The sequence below is a fragment of the Salmo salar genome, chromosome 20 (genome assembly GCF_965601325.2).
Source record: "Salmo salar chromosome 20, fSalSal1, whole genome shotgun sequence".
Lineage (NCBI taxonomy): Eukaryota > Metazoa > Chordata > Actinopteri > Salmoniformes > Salmonidae > Salmo > Salmo salar.
The window spans coordinates 46957199-46978742 of record NC_138310.1 but is presented as its reverse complement, the minus strand read 5'-3'; the positions used below and the strand labels follow the sequence as shown (position 1 = coordinate 46978742).

The 21544-nt window shown below is 42.9% G+C and overlaps 1 protein-coding gene across 1 annotated transcript; it reads right to left on the bottom strand.

Moving 5' to 3' along the window:
* Nucleotides 1-10540: 10540 nt before the first annotated feature.
* LOC123729218 (E3 ubiquitin-protein ligase RNF26) lies at nucleotides 10541-11749 on the bottom strand. The gene has a single exon (XM_082966092.1). It carries the CDS (start codon nucleotides 11747-11749, stop codon nucleotides 10541-10543), a length of 1209 nt encoding a protein of 402 aa, XP_082822218.1.
* Nucleotides 11750-21544: the final 9795 nt, after the last annotated feature.

Below are 21544 nucleotides of genomic sequence, written 5' to 3'. Positions count from 1 at the left end.
ATGTGTGCTAGGTTGAGAAGCTTGAATTCGAGTCATAGACTCAAAGTAAAGACCTAAGGACGGTCATTCTAAATTTGGGTTGGATAATTTATCAAATGTTTTAGTTATGATTCGGATACAGCGAGAGAGAGTTGCTTTCAAACTGGAGGGGTGGGGGGGGGGGCACTGCTCAAATGTATTAGGCCTAGGGAGGCTCTAGAAACCTTATCTTTATGTGTCCTCTGACAGGGAGGTTATTAGAGAACTCACTGGAGGTTAGCTTGGGTCAACCATTTTTCTTTTGTCTTACCATGTCATCAGAATTTTTATGTTGAATTGCATCAATACATATAGATTGCTGGATGATAAAGACCAGCATCACATGAGCATAGAACGTAACAGATGGGCGGTTCTGTCCCCAATCTTAGTCACATCAAGGGTGGTGTGAAATTATTAAACGTGCACTTTTTCTCTTTCCTTTTTAAGTCAATATGTTTTAAGGTGTCATGGAACATAAGAGTGATCATTGTTCCAGAGGAGGGACTGATGTATATTGACTAATTGATTTAGGAATGTTTTAGTATGTTTATAACTGTAGAAGTGCATTCGGAGTAGTGACTATTGTGTTATGGGTTAGATGGAAAGATATATGCGCACATGTATCTGTAGCAGGAGGCGAGGTACACATGAGGCCTGTGTGAGACAGAATGTTTACATCCGACTGTTAAGTGGGATGGAATGTGATCGGGGGATGATAGAGCGGTATCATCCCCAGAGACAATGTATATTGTTACAGGAGATCGTATAGAGACATGAGGGGTGCCATAAGTAAGCTTGGGAGGGGCTGAGTGCAGGGAAAGCAACACATGTAGCAGTACGGGGAGGAACCAATTTAAGGCCCATATCACTCAGCTCCCTTCCTAGCAATAATGATGTTTAGTGATAAGGAGGAGACTCCACCCAAAGGGGGGTCTGTATACTACCACTGTTGAAACCATGTTTTTGTCTAATGTAGCTGTATTGAGCCTCTGGGAAGAATAAACTTGGTTAAGCTTTCATAGTGTCCGAATGTTACGTGCCTCCTAGTAGGAGGGAGGTGCAGGAATCAGGAGCAGAAGAGCAAGGAAGTCCCAGTGGCACAATCGTTTATTAAAGGAGTACCAACTCAACAACAACATGGGGGGAAACACGCTCAAACGAAGTCGCCACACACAGGGAAAGTAACGCAACACACGGAGGAGAAACCTCTACTCCTAAACATAGTTCAAAACGGTACAACTACCGAGTGAAAAGAAAACCCCGTGGTGCAGACACGCACCCCTAACAAAGTAACACACAAACAATCCCGCACGAAGACTAGCAGGCAGCGGAGGTAAATAAACCCACCGAAATCAACTAATGGAACACAGGTGTGACAAAACAGACAGACACAAACGAAAAGGAAAAATGGATCGGTGGCAGCTAGTAGGCCGGCGATGACGGCCGGCGATGACGACCGCCGAGCACCGCCCGAACAGGGAGAGGAGCCACCTTCGGTGGAAGTCATGACACCGAAGAGTTTTTTACTCTGAGAACTAGAAACTAACACTCCTTACTAGAAGACAATGTTGACATGTTTACAATATTACTCTATATTTTAATACCAACCTCTGCTTCACTCTCATTAAACATCTGTTATTTTAAGATGAACTTGTAATGCCCAAATGTATAAAATACCTCAGCCAATTCTTAAGGAAAAAACACATTCGGGTGGGCACAATACTACAGCCTCTTACCATCCAAAACTTCCATCCATTGCTGTTGTAGCCTTGTTTTATCATGATCATGGTCACAGCTTTATCGCAATTGCATATCCTCTATTATTAGAATTCATTAGATTTAGGCAACTGTCTCTTCTGAGTAGGCTACAAGTAAGAAAACTAACACTTGTTTACAAGCATATATTCAGTTCATGATTCAGTGATTTAAATACAACTCCATTCTCACTGGGTTATTCCAGCAGAGCATTTAGACCACACAACGTTTTACATTACATATTAGTCATTTAGCAGATGCTCTTATCCAGAGTGACTTACAGTAGTGAATGCATACATTTCATAGATTTTTTTTCGCCATACTGGTCCCCCGCGGGAATCGAACCCACAACCCTGGCATTGCAAACACCATGCTCTACCAACTGAGCCACACGGGACCTGCTGTTTTAACCTGGAAATCGCCTCGCTATTTATGTTGAGTAAATTAGCCTTTCTATTGGAACTAAGCAAGCTGTTAAAATGTTCAGTTTGTATCTTAAAACGAACACTGGCTGCTATATCTAAGAACAAACATGGTAATAGTTTTAAATTATAGTCAAAACAAACATATCTTCTGTTCACAGGTTTTATGCCAATAATACATTCACTACATATTGTATCAACACAGAACCCTCAAATCTACACCCTTTAGCGATTGTTTAAATGCGGCGTGAAACAAAGTTTGACTATTCGTAACATCATTCGTGCTCTTGCCCATATATACTGCTAATTTTAATATGTTACCTAATATCCACTGTCCTTGATTCTCACAAGGATTATTCAACCCCACAATCTGCCAAGGAGCAGGGTTGATCCAAGCTCTCTGACCTCACAAAATATAATACTTTTCTTGATTCACACCCAAGCTAACTGGCTAAAGTTGGCTAGCTTGCTAGCTAATGCTACTTCCAGAAATAAGTGAGAGAATACATCTTCACTCTCCATTCTACTTGCCTAGCAGAGCTGGTTAGGCTTTTTTCATGTTTATTCAAAAGTTGGTGACTAACTGTGCTGCCGGCAATAGTTCAAATTACGTTATTTCCCTAATGTTTACTAACACCGGATATATTCAGCCTGGTGTTGAGCATCCGTGTACATTCAAACCAGTGTTCTGAAATCCGAATGAAATAGCCAGAGCGAATTTACAGCACCCAATTTAACAATGTCCATTGACAACACACAACAACTATACCATTTAGCTAAGCATGACGTGAATAGTCAATATACTAGCAAGTTCGATGCAATGACATGCTATGCAGTTCATAATGATAGCGCAACCAACAAATTTGTCATAATTAGTTCAATCAAATAATTTGTATCTTAAGACCAATAAGCATACTACATACTCAAATTACTTCACAAAAAGTGCAATTGCGCAAATAGAATGCTAACATCAATACGCTGGTGTATTGAGCTAATGATTCTTCTTTTATGTCATTGTGCCAAGTCACAAATACATCCCTGAATTCTCTAAGATTGGAATTTTCCTTTCAGCAGGGCCCAAGTTTTATCCATAATTAGATTTTATTCCCATATTTGAGCCGAATTGATAGACTGCTCACGCGTTTCTATTAGTATCTTTATGGCTTTGCTTTAGTGTACCTCTTCTATGATGTTTATTTCTGCTCCTCTCTCCTCGTGGTTTTAAAATATTGATGAAAAACCCTAAATTATGCTTTGTACTACAGTGGCTTGCAAAGGTACCCCCTTGGCATTTTTCCTATTTTGTTGCCTTACAACCTGGAATTAAAATTGATTTTTTGGGGGTTTGTATCATTTGATTTACCCAACATGCCTACCACCTTGAAGATGCTAAATATTTTTTATTGTGAAACAAGCAAGAAATAAGACAAAAAACTGAAAACTTGAGCGTGCATAACTATTCACCCCCCCCTCCCCAAAGTCAATACCTTTTGCAGAAATTACAGCTGCACGTCTCTTGGGGTATGTCTCTATAAGCTTGGCACATATAGTCACTGGGTTTCCGCCAATTCTTCAAGGCAAAACTGCGCCTGCTCCTTCAAGTTGGATGGGTTCTGCTGGTGTACAGCAATCTTTAAGTCATACCACAGATTCTCAATTGGATTGAGGTCTGGGCTTTCACTAGGCCATTCCAAGACATTTAAATGTTTCCCCTTAAACCACTAGTGTTGCTTTAGCAGTATGCTTAGGGTCATTGTCCTGCTGGAAGGTGAACCTCCATCCTAGTCTCAAATCTCTGGAAGACTGAAACAGGTTTCCCTCAAGAATTTCCTTGTATTTAACGCCATCCATCATTCCTTCAATTCTGACCAGTTTCCCAGTCCCTGCTGATGAAAAACATCCCCACAGCATAATGCTACCACCATCATGCTTCACAGTGTGAATGGTTTTCTCTGTGTGAGAGCTGTTGGGTTTGCGCCAGACATAGCATTTTCCTTGATGGCCAAAACGCACAATTTTTGTTTCATCTGACCAGGGTACCTTCTTCCATATGTTTGTGGAGTCTCCCACATGCCTTTTGGCGAACACCAAATGTGTTTGCTTATTTTTTTCTTTAAGAAATTGCTTTTTTCTGCCCACTCTTACGTAAAGCCCAGTTCTGTGGAGTGTACAACTTAAAGTGGTCCTATGGACAGATACTCCAATCTCCTCTGTGGAGCTTTGCAGCTCCTTCAGGGTTATCTTTGGTCTCTTTGTTGCCTCTCTGATTAATGCCCTCCTTGCCTGGTCCGTGAGTTTTGGTGGGCGGCCCTCACTTGGCAGGTTTGTTATGGTGCCATATTCTTTCCATTTGTTAATAATGGATTTAATGGTGCTCCGTGGGATGTTCAAATTTTCTGATATTTTTTTTATAACCCAACCCTGATATGTACTTCTCCACAACTTTGTCCCTGACCTGTTTGGAGAGCTCCTTGGTCTTCATGGTGCCGCTTGCTTGGTGGTGCCCCTTGCTTAGTGGTGTTGGAGACTCTAGGGCCTTTCAGAATAGGTGTATACATACAGCGATCATGTGATAGATCATGTGACACTTAGATTGCACACAGGTGGACTTTATTTAACTAATTATGTGACTTCTGAAGGTAATTGTTTGCACCAGATCTTATTTAGGGGCTTCATATCACGCACCACCTTTCAGTTTTGAATTTTTTTGAATTTATTGAAACAAGTTATTTTTTTCATTTCACTTCACCAATTTGGACTATTTTGTGTATGTCCATTACATGAAATCCAAATAAAAATCCATGCAAATTACAGGTTGTAATGCAACAAAAGAGGAAAAATGCCAAGGGGGATGAATACTTTTGCAAGGAACTATACGTTATAAGTTATGTCGAAATTCCACCATATTTCGCTCTAACTCATCTCTTACTGCGAAAAACACATTTTCAGGCCTTAGGGGCAGTTTTCTCTAAATGTATAACCCTGACAGAAAAAATCCCATAAGTATTTAGACAGTCATATGATGCTTTTAACCTTATCTCTATCAAATGATCCATAAAGAGACCACTCTGAACCTACGTACATCTACATATGGGTTGTTTAAGTTGCATCGAGAGCATCCTGACTGGTTGCATCACTGCCTGGTATGGCAACTGCTCGGCCTTCGACCACAAGGCACTACAGAGGGTAGTGCGAATGGCCCACTACATCACTGGGGCCAAGCTTCCTGCCATCCAGGACCTCTATACCAGGCGGTGTCAGAGGAAGGCCCTAAAAATTGTCAAAGACTCCAGCCACCCTAGTCATAGACTGTTCTCTCTGCTACCACACGGCAAGCGGTACCGGAGCGCCAAGTCTAGGTCCAAGAGGCTTCTAAACAGCTTCTACCCCGAAGCCATAAGACCCCTGAACATCTAGTCAAATTGCTCCCCAGACTATTCACACACACACACTACTGCCACTCTCTGTTATCATCTATGCATAGTCACTTTAATAACTGTACCTACATGTACATACTACCTCAACTAACCGGTGCCCCCGCATATTGACTCTGTACCGGCACTCCCCTGTATATAGAGTGGGAGGGAAAGTATTTGATCCCCTGCTGATTTTGTACGTTTGCCCACTGACAAAGAAAGGATCAGTCATTCATTTTAATGGTAGGTTTATTTGAACAGTGAGAGACAGAATAACAACAAAAATATCCAGAAAAACGCATGTCAAAAATGTTATAAATTGATTTGCATTTTAATGAGGGAAATAAGTATTTGACCCCCTCTCAATCAGAAAGATTTCTGTATCACAGGTGCTGAGATTAGGAGCACACTCTTAAAGGGAGTGCTCCTAACCTCAGCTTGTTACCTGTAAAAAAGACACCTGTCCACAGAAGCAATCAATCAGATTCCAAACTCTCCACCATGGCCAAGACCAAAGAGCTCTCCAAGGATGTCAGGGACAAGATTGTAGACCTACACAAGGCTGGAATGGGCTACAAGACCATCGCCAAGCAGCTTGGTGAGAAGGTGACAACATTTGGTGCGATTATTCGCAAATGGAAGAAACACAAAAGAACTGTCAATATCCCTCGGCCTGGGGCTCCATGCAAGATCTCACCTCGTGGAGTTGCAATGATCATGAGAACGGTGAGGAATCAGCCCAGAACTACACAGGAGGATCTTGTCAATGATCTCAAGGCAGCTGGGACCATAGTCACCAAGAAAACAATTGTTAACACACTACGCCGTGAAGGACTGAAATCCTGCAGCATCCGCAAGGTCCCCCTGCTCAAGAATACATATACATGCCCGTCTGAAGTTTGCCAATGAACATCTGAATGACTCAGTGGACAACTGGTGAAAGTGTTGTGGTCAGATGAGACCAAAATGGAGCTCTTTGACATCAACTCAACTCGCTGTGTTTGGAGGAGGAGGAATGCTGCCTATGACCCCAAGAACACCATCTCCACCGTCAAACATGGAGGTGGAAACATTATGCTTTGGGGGTGTTTTTCTGCTAAGGGGACAGGACAACTTCACCACATCAAAGGGACGATGGACGGGGCCATGTACCGTCAAATCTTGGGTGAGAACCTCCTTCCCTCAGCCAGGGCATTGAAAATGGGTCGTGGATGGGTATTCCAGCATGACAATGACCCAAAACACACGGCCAAAGTAACAAAGGAGTGGCTCAAGAAGAAGCACATTAAGGTCCTGGAGTGGCCTAGCCAGTCTGCAGACCTTAATCCCATAAAAAATCTGTGGAGGGAGCTGAAGTTTCGAGTTGCCAAACGTCAACCTCGAAACCTTAATGACTTGGAGAAGATCTGCAAAGAGGAGTTGGACAAAATCCCTCCTGAGATGTGTGCAAACCTGGTGGCCAACTACAAGAAACGTCTGACCTCTGTGATTGCCAACAAGGGTTTTGCCACCAGGTACTAAGTCATGTTTTGCAGAGGGGTCAAATACTTATTTCCTTCATTAAAATGCAAATCAATTTCTAACATTTTTGACATGCGTTTTTCTGGATTTTTTGTTTTTGTTATTCTGTCTCTCACTGTTCAAATAAACCTACCATTAAAATTATAGACTGATAATTTCTTTGTCAGTGGGCAAACTGACAAAATCAGCAGGGGATCAAATACTTTTTTCCCTCACTGTATTTATTGCCTACCTCCCTACTCTTCTACATTTGCACACACTGTACATAGATTCTTCTATTTTTCTTTTCTTTTGTGTTATTGACTGTATGTTTGTTTATGTGTAACTGTGTTGTTTTTGTTGTACTGCTTTGCTTTATCTTTGCCAGGTCGCAGTTGTAACTGGCCTTACTGGTTAAATAAAGGTGAAAAGCACAAGGTATAATGATCATGCTGTTTAATCACCTTCTTGATATGTCACACCGTTTAGGCAGATGACTTATCTTGGCAAAGGAGGAATGCTCACTAACAGGGATGTAAACAAATGTGTGCATACACATTTTTTGAAATAAGATTTTTATGCTTGTTTTTCTGGGATCTTTATTTCAGCTCATGAAACATGGAACCAACACTTTACATGTCACAGATGGGATATATTTAAAAGGGACTTTGGGAATTAAGTCCCAGAAGTTATAAACCACAAGGAGGAAGTGGTCCCCGATGTCAAGTAGAGCCCCCTTTCCTGACCCTTTCCTACACCCATCACCCCCAGCTGCTGCTCTTCACTGGTTCCCTCTCTTCACAGCTGGGGAAGTCTGGTGCAGGGGATGGCTACTTTCTCACATTCAGAGATACTAGCACCAGGGTTAGCATAATGGCTACATTTATATGGAATCTTCAACATCCCCATCCTACTTGGTTTTCAAGAAAATCTAGCAGTTTTAGTGAACTTCAGAGTGATGGATCAAAATAGATATCTTGGCAATGGTGGCATAGCAATGGTAAGAAATATGGGTTTTAACTAATCCAAGTTCAAAATGTATGTTGGAAACATTGCCCAATCATTTCGGAATTTGACTCAAGACATTACCAATGTCTGGTGCATGTAATGTGAAACACTTATTTGGGGATTCATTAGTCAAGAGGGCCGGAATCAATTATACATTAAACATTGTTTTATCAACAAGGAAATAATAGCCTTGATTATCTGAAAGATGCTGACGCATCTAGTGCTGATATGATCTATTATGAGTAAAGCATCCCGTGAAACAGAACTGGCTGTGGTGCTGTTCTCTTTCTGGTGGATTGAATCAAACCTAGGTTTTCTCACACAAGCTGGTAAACCCAATCTGTAACAAAAACCCAGTCTATTGACTGCTCTGAACAGCGATGCGAAGTAAATAGTGAAAATACATCAAAGACATTTTTTTCACAAGAGAAAAACAGTACCGAAAGATTGTTTGTTTATTGTCTCACAGACATTTGTCATTATCTTTCGTGAGTATGGCCACATTCATAAACCTTTATAAAACAAAATAAATGTGTACATAAGTCATTTAGCAGACACTCTTATCCAGAGACTTACAGGAGAAATTAGGGGTAAGATTTTTCAACTAGTCAGCTCAGGGATTCAAACCATCAACCTTTCAGTTACCGGCCCAACACTCTTAACCACTAGGCTACCTGCTACCCCATTCATGGCTTATTGCAACGTCCATAACTTTATGCCATGTCCCCTGGATACACAGGTCAGTCTTCCTAGACAAAATAAGCCATGTGAATGGCAACATGTGTGGTCTGTGATAAGAGTCCACTGTATATGTAGACAGGGATGTCACACAACGATTAAAGGGCTTTGGGAAAAGAGGTAAACTCAGAATATAACCTAGGATTTACTCTGGACATCAAAAATATAAAACACCTCATCTGTTTTCATACATTTGTATCAGTATAATGTCAAGTCAGATAATTCATGGGCCCAACCTTTTCTCTCTCCAGATTATTATCAATATGTCACATCATAGACCATTGTTGGTTTCATAGTTTTTATATTTTTTACATGGAGTGTTAAGAAAATGGTAGGCCTTTTGGAAAATGTTGGTTTGGCACTACATAAAAGGGATAAAGGTCAAAGTATTGAATGAGTGATTACAGCATCTGTTGAAATAACCGACAAATGTTAAGACTTCTGATTGGAACAAAGACAGTGGGAAATGATTATAGGCTACACGATGTCAATGAGACTAAAACAATCACAGGACATCAGTGACACTGTGGTTCACGTTCTGGCTACTCTGTCACAATATTGAAGTCACTCCATCGTGTTTGAACCCAAAATATATTACGGGCAGAGCCTATCCAACATTTATGAAACCTTGGCCCAAAAAAGGCATATCAAATATGACTCACCAGCCTTTTGCTTTTATTGTCACTTAACAGGCCTTTCTGCAACACTTGCAATCTAATTCAATAACCATTGCAGTTTGTGCTGTAAATCTTCAACATGGCATTTCACAGAGCTTTGATCAATACTTATTTTGAGCAAAGAGACAAAATCGAAACAAGGAATTATGAACCCATTACTGACGAATGGTGGTCATTGTGAACATGTCAATGTTTGATCACAAGATAAAAACATTTTAATAACTATAAAGATGAATAAACCTTGTGTGGAGCATAAATTAGGTAGTGTTCATATGTCAGCATAGTGGAAAGAACTGGCTATAGTGATAAAAGTGATGGAATAATAATTTGAACAAAACCCCCAAAAAATGTGTTCATATGACAAGACAGATAGATCTGGTTAATGATTTCTGACACTGATATTTTTAGACAACCATAGCTTATGAAATTAACCCTTTCTCACAATCCAAAACCATTTCACACTTTTTATGGGTCTCTGGATGTGAACTGCTTGGAACAATATTGGCTATTGGCAAATTGCATTTGAGAGGTTGTCACCATTTAAACCTATACATAAGCTACAAAATGTGTTTTTACGACAGCATTTGATACGGTATTGTCTCCAGTGTTTTAAACTGCCAATGGAATGCTTTCAAACTGAACTTATGCTGAATAAAGTCAATTAACTGCTACACAGCAAGCATTCCTTATTAGGTTTACACAGCACATACAGTTTGGAACGACATGAAGTGTACAGCACATGAAGTGTTCAGTCATTTGAACAAACAAGTGTAAACATTTTGGCAAGCACTGTCATGGTGGTCTGAACAAAATACAGGCATCATTTATGACATCAGCCACGGACGACAAGCAATTTCAGCAGTGCACTGGACTTGGATATCGTGCGTCTGAGCTGCAATGTACTGCAGGTGTAGATGTAGCCTATAGTCTCTGCACATCCTAAACCTGAGATTTAACATGTTAACAAGGCAGCACTCTGGGTAACGCCCCTCCCCCATTTGGACCCTCAGAGATATACATCCATGGTATTAAGGATCATATGGCGGCAGAGTGGACAGTTCTGCTGGTAGACGGGCTGGCGTAGCAGTATGTTAGTACAGTCCCGACACAGACACAGGTGGCGGCAGGGCAGCAGCACCACTGTCTTGGTGCTGTCCTGGCAGATGACGCACTTCTTCCTCTCCTCCTGGTCCTTAAGCAGAGTCAGTAGGCTGTCGGCCGGGGGACCCTTGGAGCTGGAGCACTCCTCCCCCGAGGAGAGTTTCTGTAAAGGCCTGTCTGTGCTGCTAGAGCTGGGGAACGCTAGGTCCCACAGGTCATCCATTACCTGCCGTGGCCGGGCAGCATGTTCAGCGGTTGGTGCTGCGTCTCCTTCCCTACTGTCCGTAAGAGCCCCCTGCTCTCTGTCACTGGGCTCAGATTGCCTGGCGTGGCCATCACCCCTCACTCTGATGTTCCTGTAGACTGGTGTTATCGTTTGGTGTAGACGGCTGGCCTGCTGCTGAAGCCTCTGCCACACGCCCCTCTCCAGCACGTAGAGGAGATGGAGCGCCCTCTGTATGAGATGCAGGGTGGGGACAGAGTTGACAAAACCGAAGGCGCGCCGGACTCCAAGACTGGTCAGCTCAGGGTTCATGTAGACTGTGGCGGTGACAACAATGGTCGCCGTGAGAATGAGGCCATAGATGTTCAGGAGGAAGACGTTGACGAAGATGTGTCCGAGTGAGCCCAGGAACTCCAGGGCCAGCCTGATGGGAGTCCAGAGAACGACTGAGGTGCCAACCAGGCTGCTGTACAGAAAGGTGAAGAGTGTGAGGGTGAGCTCCACAGCCTTCTGCAGGGGGCAGGAGACCGCCTCCCACATGCTGACTACAACAGAGTAGACGTTCTGTGTCCCGATGAGCAGCAGGTTGACCACCGTGTTGACCAGGTAGAACACCAGGCTGACCACAATGCCACAGCCCTCCCACACCTGCTGCAGCAAGCAGTGGCCACACAGCAGCCCACGGTGGAACAGATCCCTGACACGCAGGAGAACATGTGAGGACAAGTAGCCCACCATTTTGAAACTCTCCAGAACACCTCCCAAGAGGTGCAGCCAGCGCCCTAACATGTTGACTGTGCCCTGGGCCAAAAGTGTTACGCTGTCCATCATGGTGACCATGCAGAACACAGTGAAGTTCCAGCACTTCACAATTGAGTTGGTCAGTAACATGGGTAGGTTATTCACAAAGGTGATACATGCCGCCAGGAGACGTATCACTGAATGGACTATTAAGAAATGTAGGTCCAGGAGTAAAGATATGAAATTGAAACATCTCCCAATGGTGCAAAAGACAAGGTTCACCAGACCCATGACAAAGGTTTTACTCGAGTTGCTTCACTGTCTTGATAAAATCACTTTTTGGTCTGGCCAGCAAAGGTTACACATAGCTAGCTAGATAAGGTTGGCAGATGCGTTGTCCACTTCTCGTTCGGTACAATTAGCCAGCTAGCTAAACTAGTTAGCGATCTAGCATAACAATGCTAGCTCTATTAACTAGCTAGCATAGCTACCTGCCAAACCCGTCGGTAGGGCACATTCCACTTGCAATTTCAAATAAACAGCTGTGCAACCGCGTTTGTTTTGGCTGAAGTGCAAACATCTGCACGCACTGTAATCAGCGGACGTATACTTCCAAACTCGAGCTGGCTAGTACCAGTAACTAGCTAGCTCATCGGTTAGCCAACTAACCAGCATAAACCTTTCTTGCTAAATACATTTCCATCTTAGGCTCACAAAATGTTACATTTACTCATGACCCGTCGTCAATAACGTATCTGTCATCTCCCTGTTCAAAGTCCACCATAATCATAACCATATTTACACGCCAGCCACCATAACGGTTTCGGTTTGGTCACATGATCTTCTCCTCCAATGAATCACGTCTGTCCGCATCACGAGAGTCAACGTATGTAAATTCAACCGGTTTAAAATTAATTTCCTTAATTGAAGTCAATGCAGTTGGAAAAAATCTTTGATGAAACTACTTTCAATACATTTCATTTCATTTACAGTTACATTTTCATCAGAACTTTATATTTCATTTATTAAATTGAAGTACATTTAGTGGGCTAGGCAACTTTGACTAGGCAACTTATCTGTAGTTTAGGGGTTTTCTTTTTTTACTGGGCTTTAATCATACACTACAGTCATCGTTTTCATGCACGCTGTAAGGGTGACTCAAATTCCCTTACCACTCTGTGTGTTGAGCTTCCCATTACCTCGCCTGATATACGATGACAAAATAAAAGCTATGTTTTGCAGAACAATAACTTCAACCAAGTTTCCTTCCTTGTCTGATGATCATCCTCTCCAGCTGAGGGTATGGAAGTGTGGAAGGAGAGCAGATGCCAAAAAGGAACTGATATGATCATGGGAAACAGATTGAATCATTGGAACCAACAAAGACACCATTTGTTTAAGCAATTAATGTCACAGTATGGAGGAAGAGCAGTTGCATGAGTTCAGTTACTTGTTTAGCCTATTAAGAGTCCGGTGTGTTTCTTTGTACTCTATGCCTTTTATGGTAACAGTTTGTCTGGGGGCAGGACTCAGCTTCCCCTGTTTGTTTTACTGCTGGACCAAATGCTTCATTTGCAGTACTATCAGTAACATTAAATTGTTACATCTGTTGAGAGGCAGTGGGATATCAGGCTTATGAGGAACAATTCTACCGGTGCGCTGTTTTTTGCCTCACAGGTGTTTTTGGACGAATCATAATTTTGCAAGGGGTGAACGTGCATGCTATAGGTTACCTGGCGAAATATGATTCTGGGTTGCCGAGATTACAATGCGACCACCAAACTGTCTCTGATGAAGATTAGGCCTACATGTCATGCAATTATGCCTGCCTTTGATCATTTTATCCTTAAAAAACAAAGTAATAAACCAGTAATAAACCAGTAATAAACCAGTAAAAACCCATCAACGAGGTGATAAAAAAAAATCTAACTGGGTTTTATGATGGCCTCGGTACACTTATAAATTAATCTCTTAAATTATTGTTTAGACTTTACACAGTAGATACACCCCTCCAGCAAGCTCACATCTGGGATTCATTCCACTAGGGATAAGTGTGACACTCAATCCCAACCCCAAGGCACAGGGCTACTTACTACAGCTCCAAAGGGGCATTCCCAATAAGGAGGAGTGTATGGTTCTAGATTTTCATTTTAACCAAGAAAAATACTTTTACAAAACCCAGTCAGAGGGTTATCAGTAGTATGGAGGTATGTGTCTCGATAAGACAAACAGCCGATGACCGACAGGAGCATCCCCCCCCCCCCCACACACACACACACATTGAACATTTGTCAGTGACGACAGTCTCACAATCTACAACCTCATGCTCTAGGGCAGGGATGACCAACTTTGATGGAGGTGGTGGCCACAAAAAAACACAACTTATCATGCAGGGCCGTAGTGGCACATGGGTCTGCGTACCTACATCCGGGCCGCCAGTTGCCCATCTCTGCTCTTGTGCCAAAATGGAAACGGTCTCGTCAGAGGCCCTGGGTAAAATAAACAAACAATATTGAAATGTGTCCCAGATTGGAGAACAACAGAAGCCAGCAGGATGCGTCCCAGGGTATAATAAGAAAACCGCTTGACACGTTTCGTACAAGGCGAGGGGACCCGCCAAGGACGCATTTTCTACAATTGATTTTCCCGCCCGCCGGGTCATTTCCATGCTATAGAGAATGTGACCGGCTGACCCGCCCTTGCATCCTTGTACATGATCGGCAGTCCTAATTGTAGTGTGGGCTGTAAAAAAAGAGGATCACCCCTTTTAACACAGGAAGTGATCTGATGGGTGGCGTCCCCTGGTCTGCGTTAAATGGCTGTTTAACAACTGGGTGTTGTGATGATCTTGTCAACTCTTTGTTTCTCCAAGCAGGGAAAAGATAACTAGAATGAATGGTAATTTATTCATATTTTACTGTCCACTGTCTGCAATCAAATAAGCTTGAACTATTTTCAATAACGCATAAGAATTAAGTAATATATCACTTTTATATTTCTCATGTGGCAAATTACTATAGTTTCATGACATAATGTGAAAGGAAAGGAAATCAGTTAAACCCCAAATACTTTATTTAACTTTCCTCTTTTGACCTTTAGGCGTCTCTATCTCTGAGATGTGTGACAGGATTATTTTTCATTTAGGAGTTTGTGGTTAGTTTTCGGGTAGCTTTGTATTGCGACCATCTAATCCTCTGTTGACTTTGGCAGCCTGCCAGTGTAACTGGAGGAGAGTACTATTAATATTCACAGACTGGGAGAGGGTGTGACAGCGAGCAGGGGGTAATCAGCAGACCAGAAGCTTCTATGGGAAAACACAAACTCCAAACAGAAGAAATCACTGGCGAGCAGACTGGTCACAACCCAGGCTAAGACCCTGCATACCACAGCAGCCCACAGTGGTAAGAAAGAGCCATACATGTGCAGAGAGAGCGAGAGAGAGAGAGAAAGATAGATAGAAAGAGAGAGACACAGAAACAGAGTGGGAGGGGGGGCACTGAGGCACTGACTCACTGAGAAAGAGAAAGATCAGAAAAAGTAAGACTACTGTTGAATGTGGAAGTCCCCCAGGACGACATTCTTGGTCTGTGAAAGTTCTCCTTCCCAGGACCATTGGGATGGCTCTACTTGGTCGACATGGTCGTCACTTTTTAGCTCAATTTAATTTATAATGTTAGAATGCTCAATGTTATGCTTCTTTTAACATTTTAGGAATGAGTCCAGAGATGTGCAAATTTTGACATTCCAAAATTAGGCATCACAGATGTGATAAACTGAGTTATAACTCAGTTACAACTGGATGGACTTTGGATAAAGAACAGCCTAAATCACTCTCTCACTCTTCATGGCGTTGGGTAGGACTGGACATACCCCGAAACACTGTTTGTGGGATGTTTAATGGTTAATAGCCTATAATTACATGTAATCACCATGGAGACAGGGATTTGCAAAAGCTTGCGTCTATTATCAAAGTGTCCCTTTGTCACAATCCAAGTTACAGTGACAGAGTTTAGCAGAAAAAAGGACTCCTGCGCACACTCCGTGCTCCCACCCTTGTGCGCATTGGACAATGGCCCTCTCTCATTCGAGCAGATAACCCCAAAACAACTTGCTCTTGGGCCTGGCCTGGAAAGAATGACTTATTTCCCTCTTTCCATCATCTAGGCTCTTCTTAGATCATGAGCTATAGAGTCTCTTTCCACCACAGAGAGCAAGCGCAATAACAAACAGGAGTTCTGTCCAATCATAAATCACACTCATGCAGGGACCAAGGTGCTCTGGGTTATATGCTAAGGGTGCTAGGCTAGAGAATATGTCAAAGGGGAAATGACAGGGCAACCGGATTCAAGGACAACATTTAAGTGTGTTTATTCCCAACAGACGAAGATTACGATTGTCATGGGTCTAAAGTTTAATGTAAAGGGATACAAAGACAACCATCAAGAAAAAACGTCCAAAACATCACCTAAAATACTCAAAGTAAATAAGATATGCAGATCTCAAGTTGTGAAGATCCTGAATGAAAAAGCAGGACGTTTGTTTGGAACACCCTATGTGTGTTTTTCTGTGTCCCCTCACAAAATTCGAGAATACCCTGACTTTCTGTCCCTCTCTGTCAGCCAAGTCAAAAGGTTACTCTCTTGGGTCTTCTAGGGTCTTTGCAGTCCCTGGGAACTGCAAGGGGGAGAGGCATCCAGGCACTTTTTTTGTGTTGTCTTTTCCTTACTCAGTCCCAGTCTATTTTATTTTCCAAACTGAATGCTCCCAATCTTCCCAAACCCTCTGCCTAGGATGTATCATATTACAGGTAAAGAGCATTCATAAGATTTATCTCGACGAAAAAGATAACACTGCCATCTTCTCTGTTTCTACTGTACATCACAAATATACAGCAAATCTGACTATTTTACTTGTATAATTTGCATATTTACATAATTTTAAAATTAATGGTCAAGGGAAGAGCTGATGACAGCTATAATGTAAGCATAAACTGACTTACCATCAATAACCTCGGAGGAATAAGGCTGACACAACCTATCATATCAAAGTGGTAGAGACGGTAAGACTATTGTTCCAAAACCCACAACATGGCAGTCATTTACTATATCGCAGCAATGCTGGTCTTAACTGCATTCATCATAACTTCCGTGTACTAAATGAGTATGCTTATCAAGGCACAAGGCGAGACCCAAATGCAGACACAGGAGGCAGATGGTTGGAGTCTTACAATGTTTATTCATCCAAAGGGGTAGGCAAGAGAATGGTCGTGGACAGGAGGTCAAAATCAGATCAGAGTCCAGGAGGTACAGACTGGCAGACAGGCTCTTAGCCAAGGCAGGCAGAATGGTCAGGCAGGTGGGTACAAAGTCCAGAAACAGGCAAAGGTCAAACCCGGGAGGACTAGAAAAATGAGAATGCAAAAAGCAGGAGAACGGGAAAACTGCTGGTTGACTTGGAAACATACAAGACAAACTGGCATAGAGAGACAGGAAACACAGGGATAAATACACTGGGGAAAACAAGTGACACCTGGAGGGGGTGGAGACAATAACGAGGACAGGTGAAACTGATCAGGGTGTGACAATGCTGTGACATATCGTTTCAATATAAGCCTCTTCTCTTCTAGGTATTTCAGGAATGGTCACATGTACAGTAAACATATGTCACATGACCTAGTAGTAAAACAATGAATGATTGGCGGAAACGTTTGGATGTTTTTCCATTTTCTTCTCTACATGTCAACTATAAAACTCCACCCTTCCTCATGTGCGCAAGCTCTGACACAATGATGAGAATTGTCCATCCACCCACTGACTGTGAAACCTAACCTACCATAGCCTACACACCACAGCTAGACTAGTCTGTGCTGGGCTGAAAGAAATGCAGGAACAAATTCCCAAGCTAATCACATTATTGACAGCTGTGTCTTAGGTTGGCCTCTCACCTCACTACTACCAGACTGTCCATTGACCATACGGCTCTACTGTATTTAGATCAATTCATTTGTCTCACAAGAATACTGCACATTGTATTCTATCATGTGAAAGCCAACAAGGCAAGGCATGGTCCACTGCTGCTTCACTCTGTAGTAGCAAAATAAGTACCCATATTCAGGGGTTGAAAAGGAGAACAAAATCTGTCTGGGGATACACCCATGTAAAATCTTTGGAATCAGTTTTACAAAATACAAGCTCCGTTTTACAAAAGATGACAATTTATTTCACATCCCCCCCATTTCACCCCCTGCCTGTATTCATGGCTGTTGTTTGCTTACATTATTACATTGTGGATACACATTTTGTATCCACAAAATTTGTCATTCATAACAGAACAATCTAGTATGATACATTCGGTTGACATCAGAATTGTTACTTTGTCTAAACTGAATGTGTGTTACATTTCACTGGTTCGTCAAGAAACAGGGGCCCCATTCATCTGCTAACCTATCACTACACAGTGTAAGGATTCTGCCAAGCCATACAGGAAGTGGAAGCATCAACAGCCTCTTTGTTTACGTCCCCTTTTCATCCAGAGGTGTCGTGATCTCCCTGTTTGACTTCTGGTAAACTTCTGAAGGTCATCCACACACCAGCCACCACTCCGTTGGCCTCTATCTTACCTAAGGTCACAGCACTATTATTCCTATAATAAAGTATACATTTTCACACACAAAAACTGAACAAAGATACTCTAGAATCTACATCAAAGTTTCACCTGCAACATGAAGAAATATGTTGGATGAAGCCTTTTCAAATAATGTCAAACATATTTATGTATTGTGTGTGATGATTAGCATTGCTCAGAGACCGACGTGTATTCCCTCCCTAGGAGTACTCTATGAGTGAGTGTTGTGGATTGGAGCTTTAACCAAACCAGAGAAAATGGATTTGCTGTAAACACAGATGGAGGGAGGAGGAAGAGGAGGAGGCAGTTGTGGTCATTTATCTGCGTTTAACTTATGTTTCAGAGCAACGTCTCCACAAACAGATCGTCGTCTGATATCATGGGGAAAGAAAAACAGAGTGCAATGAAGTCTACTGAGCATAAAAGGAGTTGTCTGGTCTGTTGAATGGCCTTCATTACGGTTTTAGAAAGCTTGATCCCCAGACGGCAACACACCTGCCTTGCACAGGACTACACAGGACTACACAGCAGATAATGGGAAGCAACAATGAAAGACTAAAAGCCTTTGTCTCGATGGAAGCTTGAACACCTCTTCCACCTTTAATCATGGTATTATTATTGATGCCCCCTGCATGTACTGTACCTCACCTCAAGGGCTTTTAAGTTCACAGTAGTCTGACCTGGGGAGGCTTGGCAGCTAGCTGAGAAAGTGCAGCTAGCTGAGAAAATAGCTCCACAGAGACCTCTCCCACAGCCTCCAGTAGGACAACATAAACATAAATAAAATACATATCTTAAAGAACACAGGCTTGAAATAGAGCCTATGAATGGCAGACTAAGAAATATTAAAAACAAAGCCATAAATGTATTGTGACGACCCTGGGTTTATAAGCGCGGAAATCTACTCTGCCGGTCGAGCATGCTTCTGCGGCACAGTCGATAGCGCACCGGACTTTGGGCTAGAAGGTTGAGGGTTCGAGACCTGCTCCCTGCCTGTTTCATTACAGAATACAAACTAATTATGAAATATTGAAATCGTAACAATGATAGTTCCTCATAAAATATCATATACCAATTACATTTTTATTTAGTCATTGTATAACTTATTATAATATACACTGCTCAAAAAAATAAAGGGAACACTTAAACAACACAATGTAACTCCAAGTCAATCACACTTCTGTGAAATCAAACTGTCCACTTAGGAAGCAACACTGATTGACAATACATTTCACATGCTGTTGTGCAAATGGAATAGACAACAGGTGGAAATTATAGGCAATTAGCAAGACACCCCCAATAAAGGAGTGGTTCTGCAGGTGGTGACCACAGACCACTTCCCAGTTCCTATGCTTCCTGGCTGATGTTTTGGTCACTTTTGAATGCTGGCAGTGCTTTCATTCTAGTGGTAGCATGAGACGGAGTCTACAACCCACACAAGTGGCTCAGGTAGTGCAGCTCATCCAGGATGGCACATCAATGCGAGCTGTGGCAAGAAGGTTTGCTGTGTCTGTCAGCGTAGTGTCCAGAGCATGGAGGCGCTACCAGGAGACAGGCCAGTACATCAGGAGACATGGAGGAGGCCGTAGGAGGGCAACAACCCAGCAGCAGGACCACTACCTCCGCCTTTGTGCAAGGAGGAGCAGGAGGAGCACTGCCAGAGCCCTGCAAAATGACCTCCAGCAGGCCATAAATGTGCATGTGTCTGCTCAAACGGTCAGAAACAGACTCCATGAGGGTGGTATGAGGGCCCGACGTCCACAGGTGGGGGTTGTGCTTACAGCCCAACACCGTGCAGGACGTTTGGCATTTGCCAGAGAACACCAAGATTGGCAAATTCGCCACTGGCACCCTGTGCACTTCACAGATGAAAGCAGGTTCACACTGAGCACGTGACAGACGTGACAGAGTCTGGAGACGCCGTGGAGAATGTTCTGCTGCCTGCAACATCCTCCAGCATGACCGGTTTGGCGGTGGGTCAGTCATGGTGTGGGGTGGCATTTCTTTGGGGGGCCGCACAGCCCTCCATGTGCTCGCCAGAGGTAGCCTGACTGCCATTAGGTACCGAGATGAGATCCTCAGACCCCTTGTGAGACCATATGCTGGTGCGGTTGGCCCTGGGTTCCTCCTAATGCAAGACAATGCTAGACCTCATGTGGCTGGAGTGTGTCAGCAGTTCCTGCAAGAGGAAGACATTGATGCTATGGACTGGCCCACCCATTCCCCAGACCTGAATCCAATTGAGCACATCTGGGACATCATGTCTCGCTCCATCCACCAACGCCACATTGCACCACAGACTTTCCAGGAGTTGGCGGATGCTTTAGTCCAGGTCTGGGAGGAGATCCCTCAGGAGACCATCCGCCACCTCATCAGGAGCAAGCCCAGGCGTTGTAGGGAGGTCATACAGGCACGTGGAGGCCACACACACTACTGAGCCTCATTTTGACTTGTTTTAAGGACATTACATCAAAGTTGGATCAGCCTGTAGTGTGGTTTTCCACTTTAATTTTGAGTGTGACTCCAAATCCAGACCTCCATGGGTTGATAAATTGGATTTCCATTGATTATTTTTGTGTGATTTTGTTGTCAGCACATTCAACTATGTAACGAAAAAAGTATTTAATAAGATTATTTCATTCATTCAGATCTAGGATGTGTTATTTTAGTGTTCCCTTTATTTTTTTGAGCAGTGTATAAAGAGTTTCATTCCAAAATCCTATACACTGACTGTACAAAACCTTAGGAACACCTTCCTAATAGTTGCACCCCATTTTTCCCTCAGAACAACCTCAATTCATCAGGGCATTGACTCTACAAGGTTTATAAAGCATTCTACAGGGATGCTGGCCCATGTTATCTCCCATGCTTCCCACAGTTGTGTCAAGTTGGCTGGGTGTTTGTCACGCCCTGACTTGAGAGAGACGGTTTATTTCTCTATTTTGTTAGGTCAGGGTGTGAGGTGGGCATTCTATGTTTTGTATTTCTTTGTTTTGGGCCGAGTATGGTTCCTAATCAGAGGCAGCTGTCTATCGTTGTCTCTGATTAGGAATCATACTTAGGCAGCCTTTTCCCACCTGTGTTTGTGGGTAGTTGTTTTCTGTTTTGTGATCTGTTACCTGACAGAACTGTTGGCTTTTCGTTGTTGTGATTTTTGTTCTAGTGTTCTCAGTATTAAATAATTATGAACACTTACCATGCTGCGCTTTGGTCCCCTCTCTACGACAGCCATTACAGAACTACCCATCACAACTGGATCAAGCAGCGTGCCCGGGAGGAGATGGATTCCTGGTCTCTGGAGGAGTTGCGAGAGAGGATAGA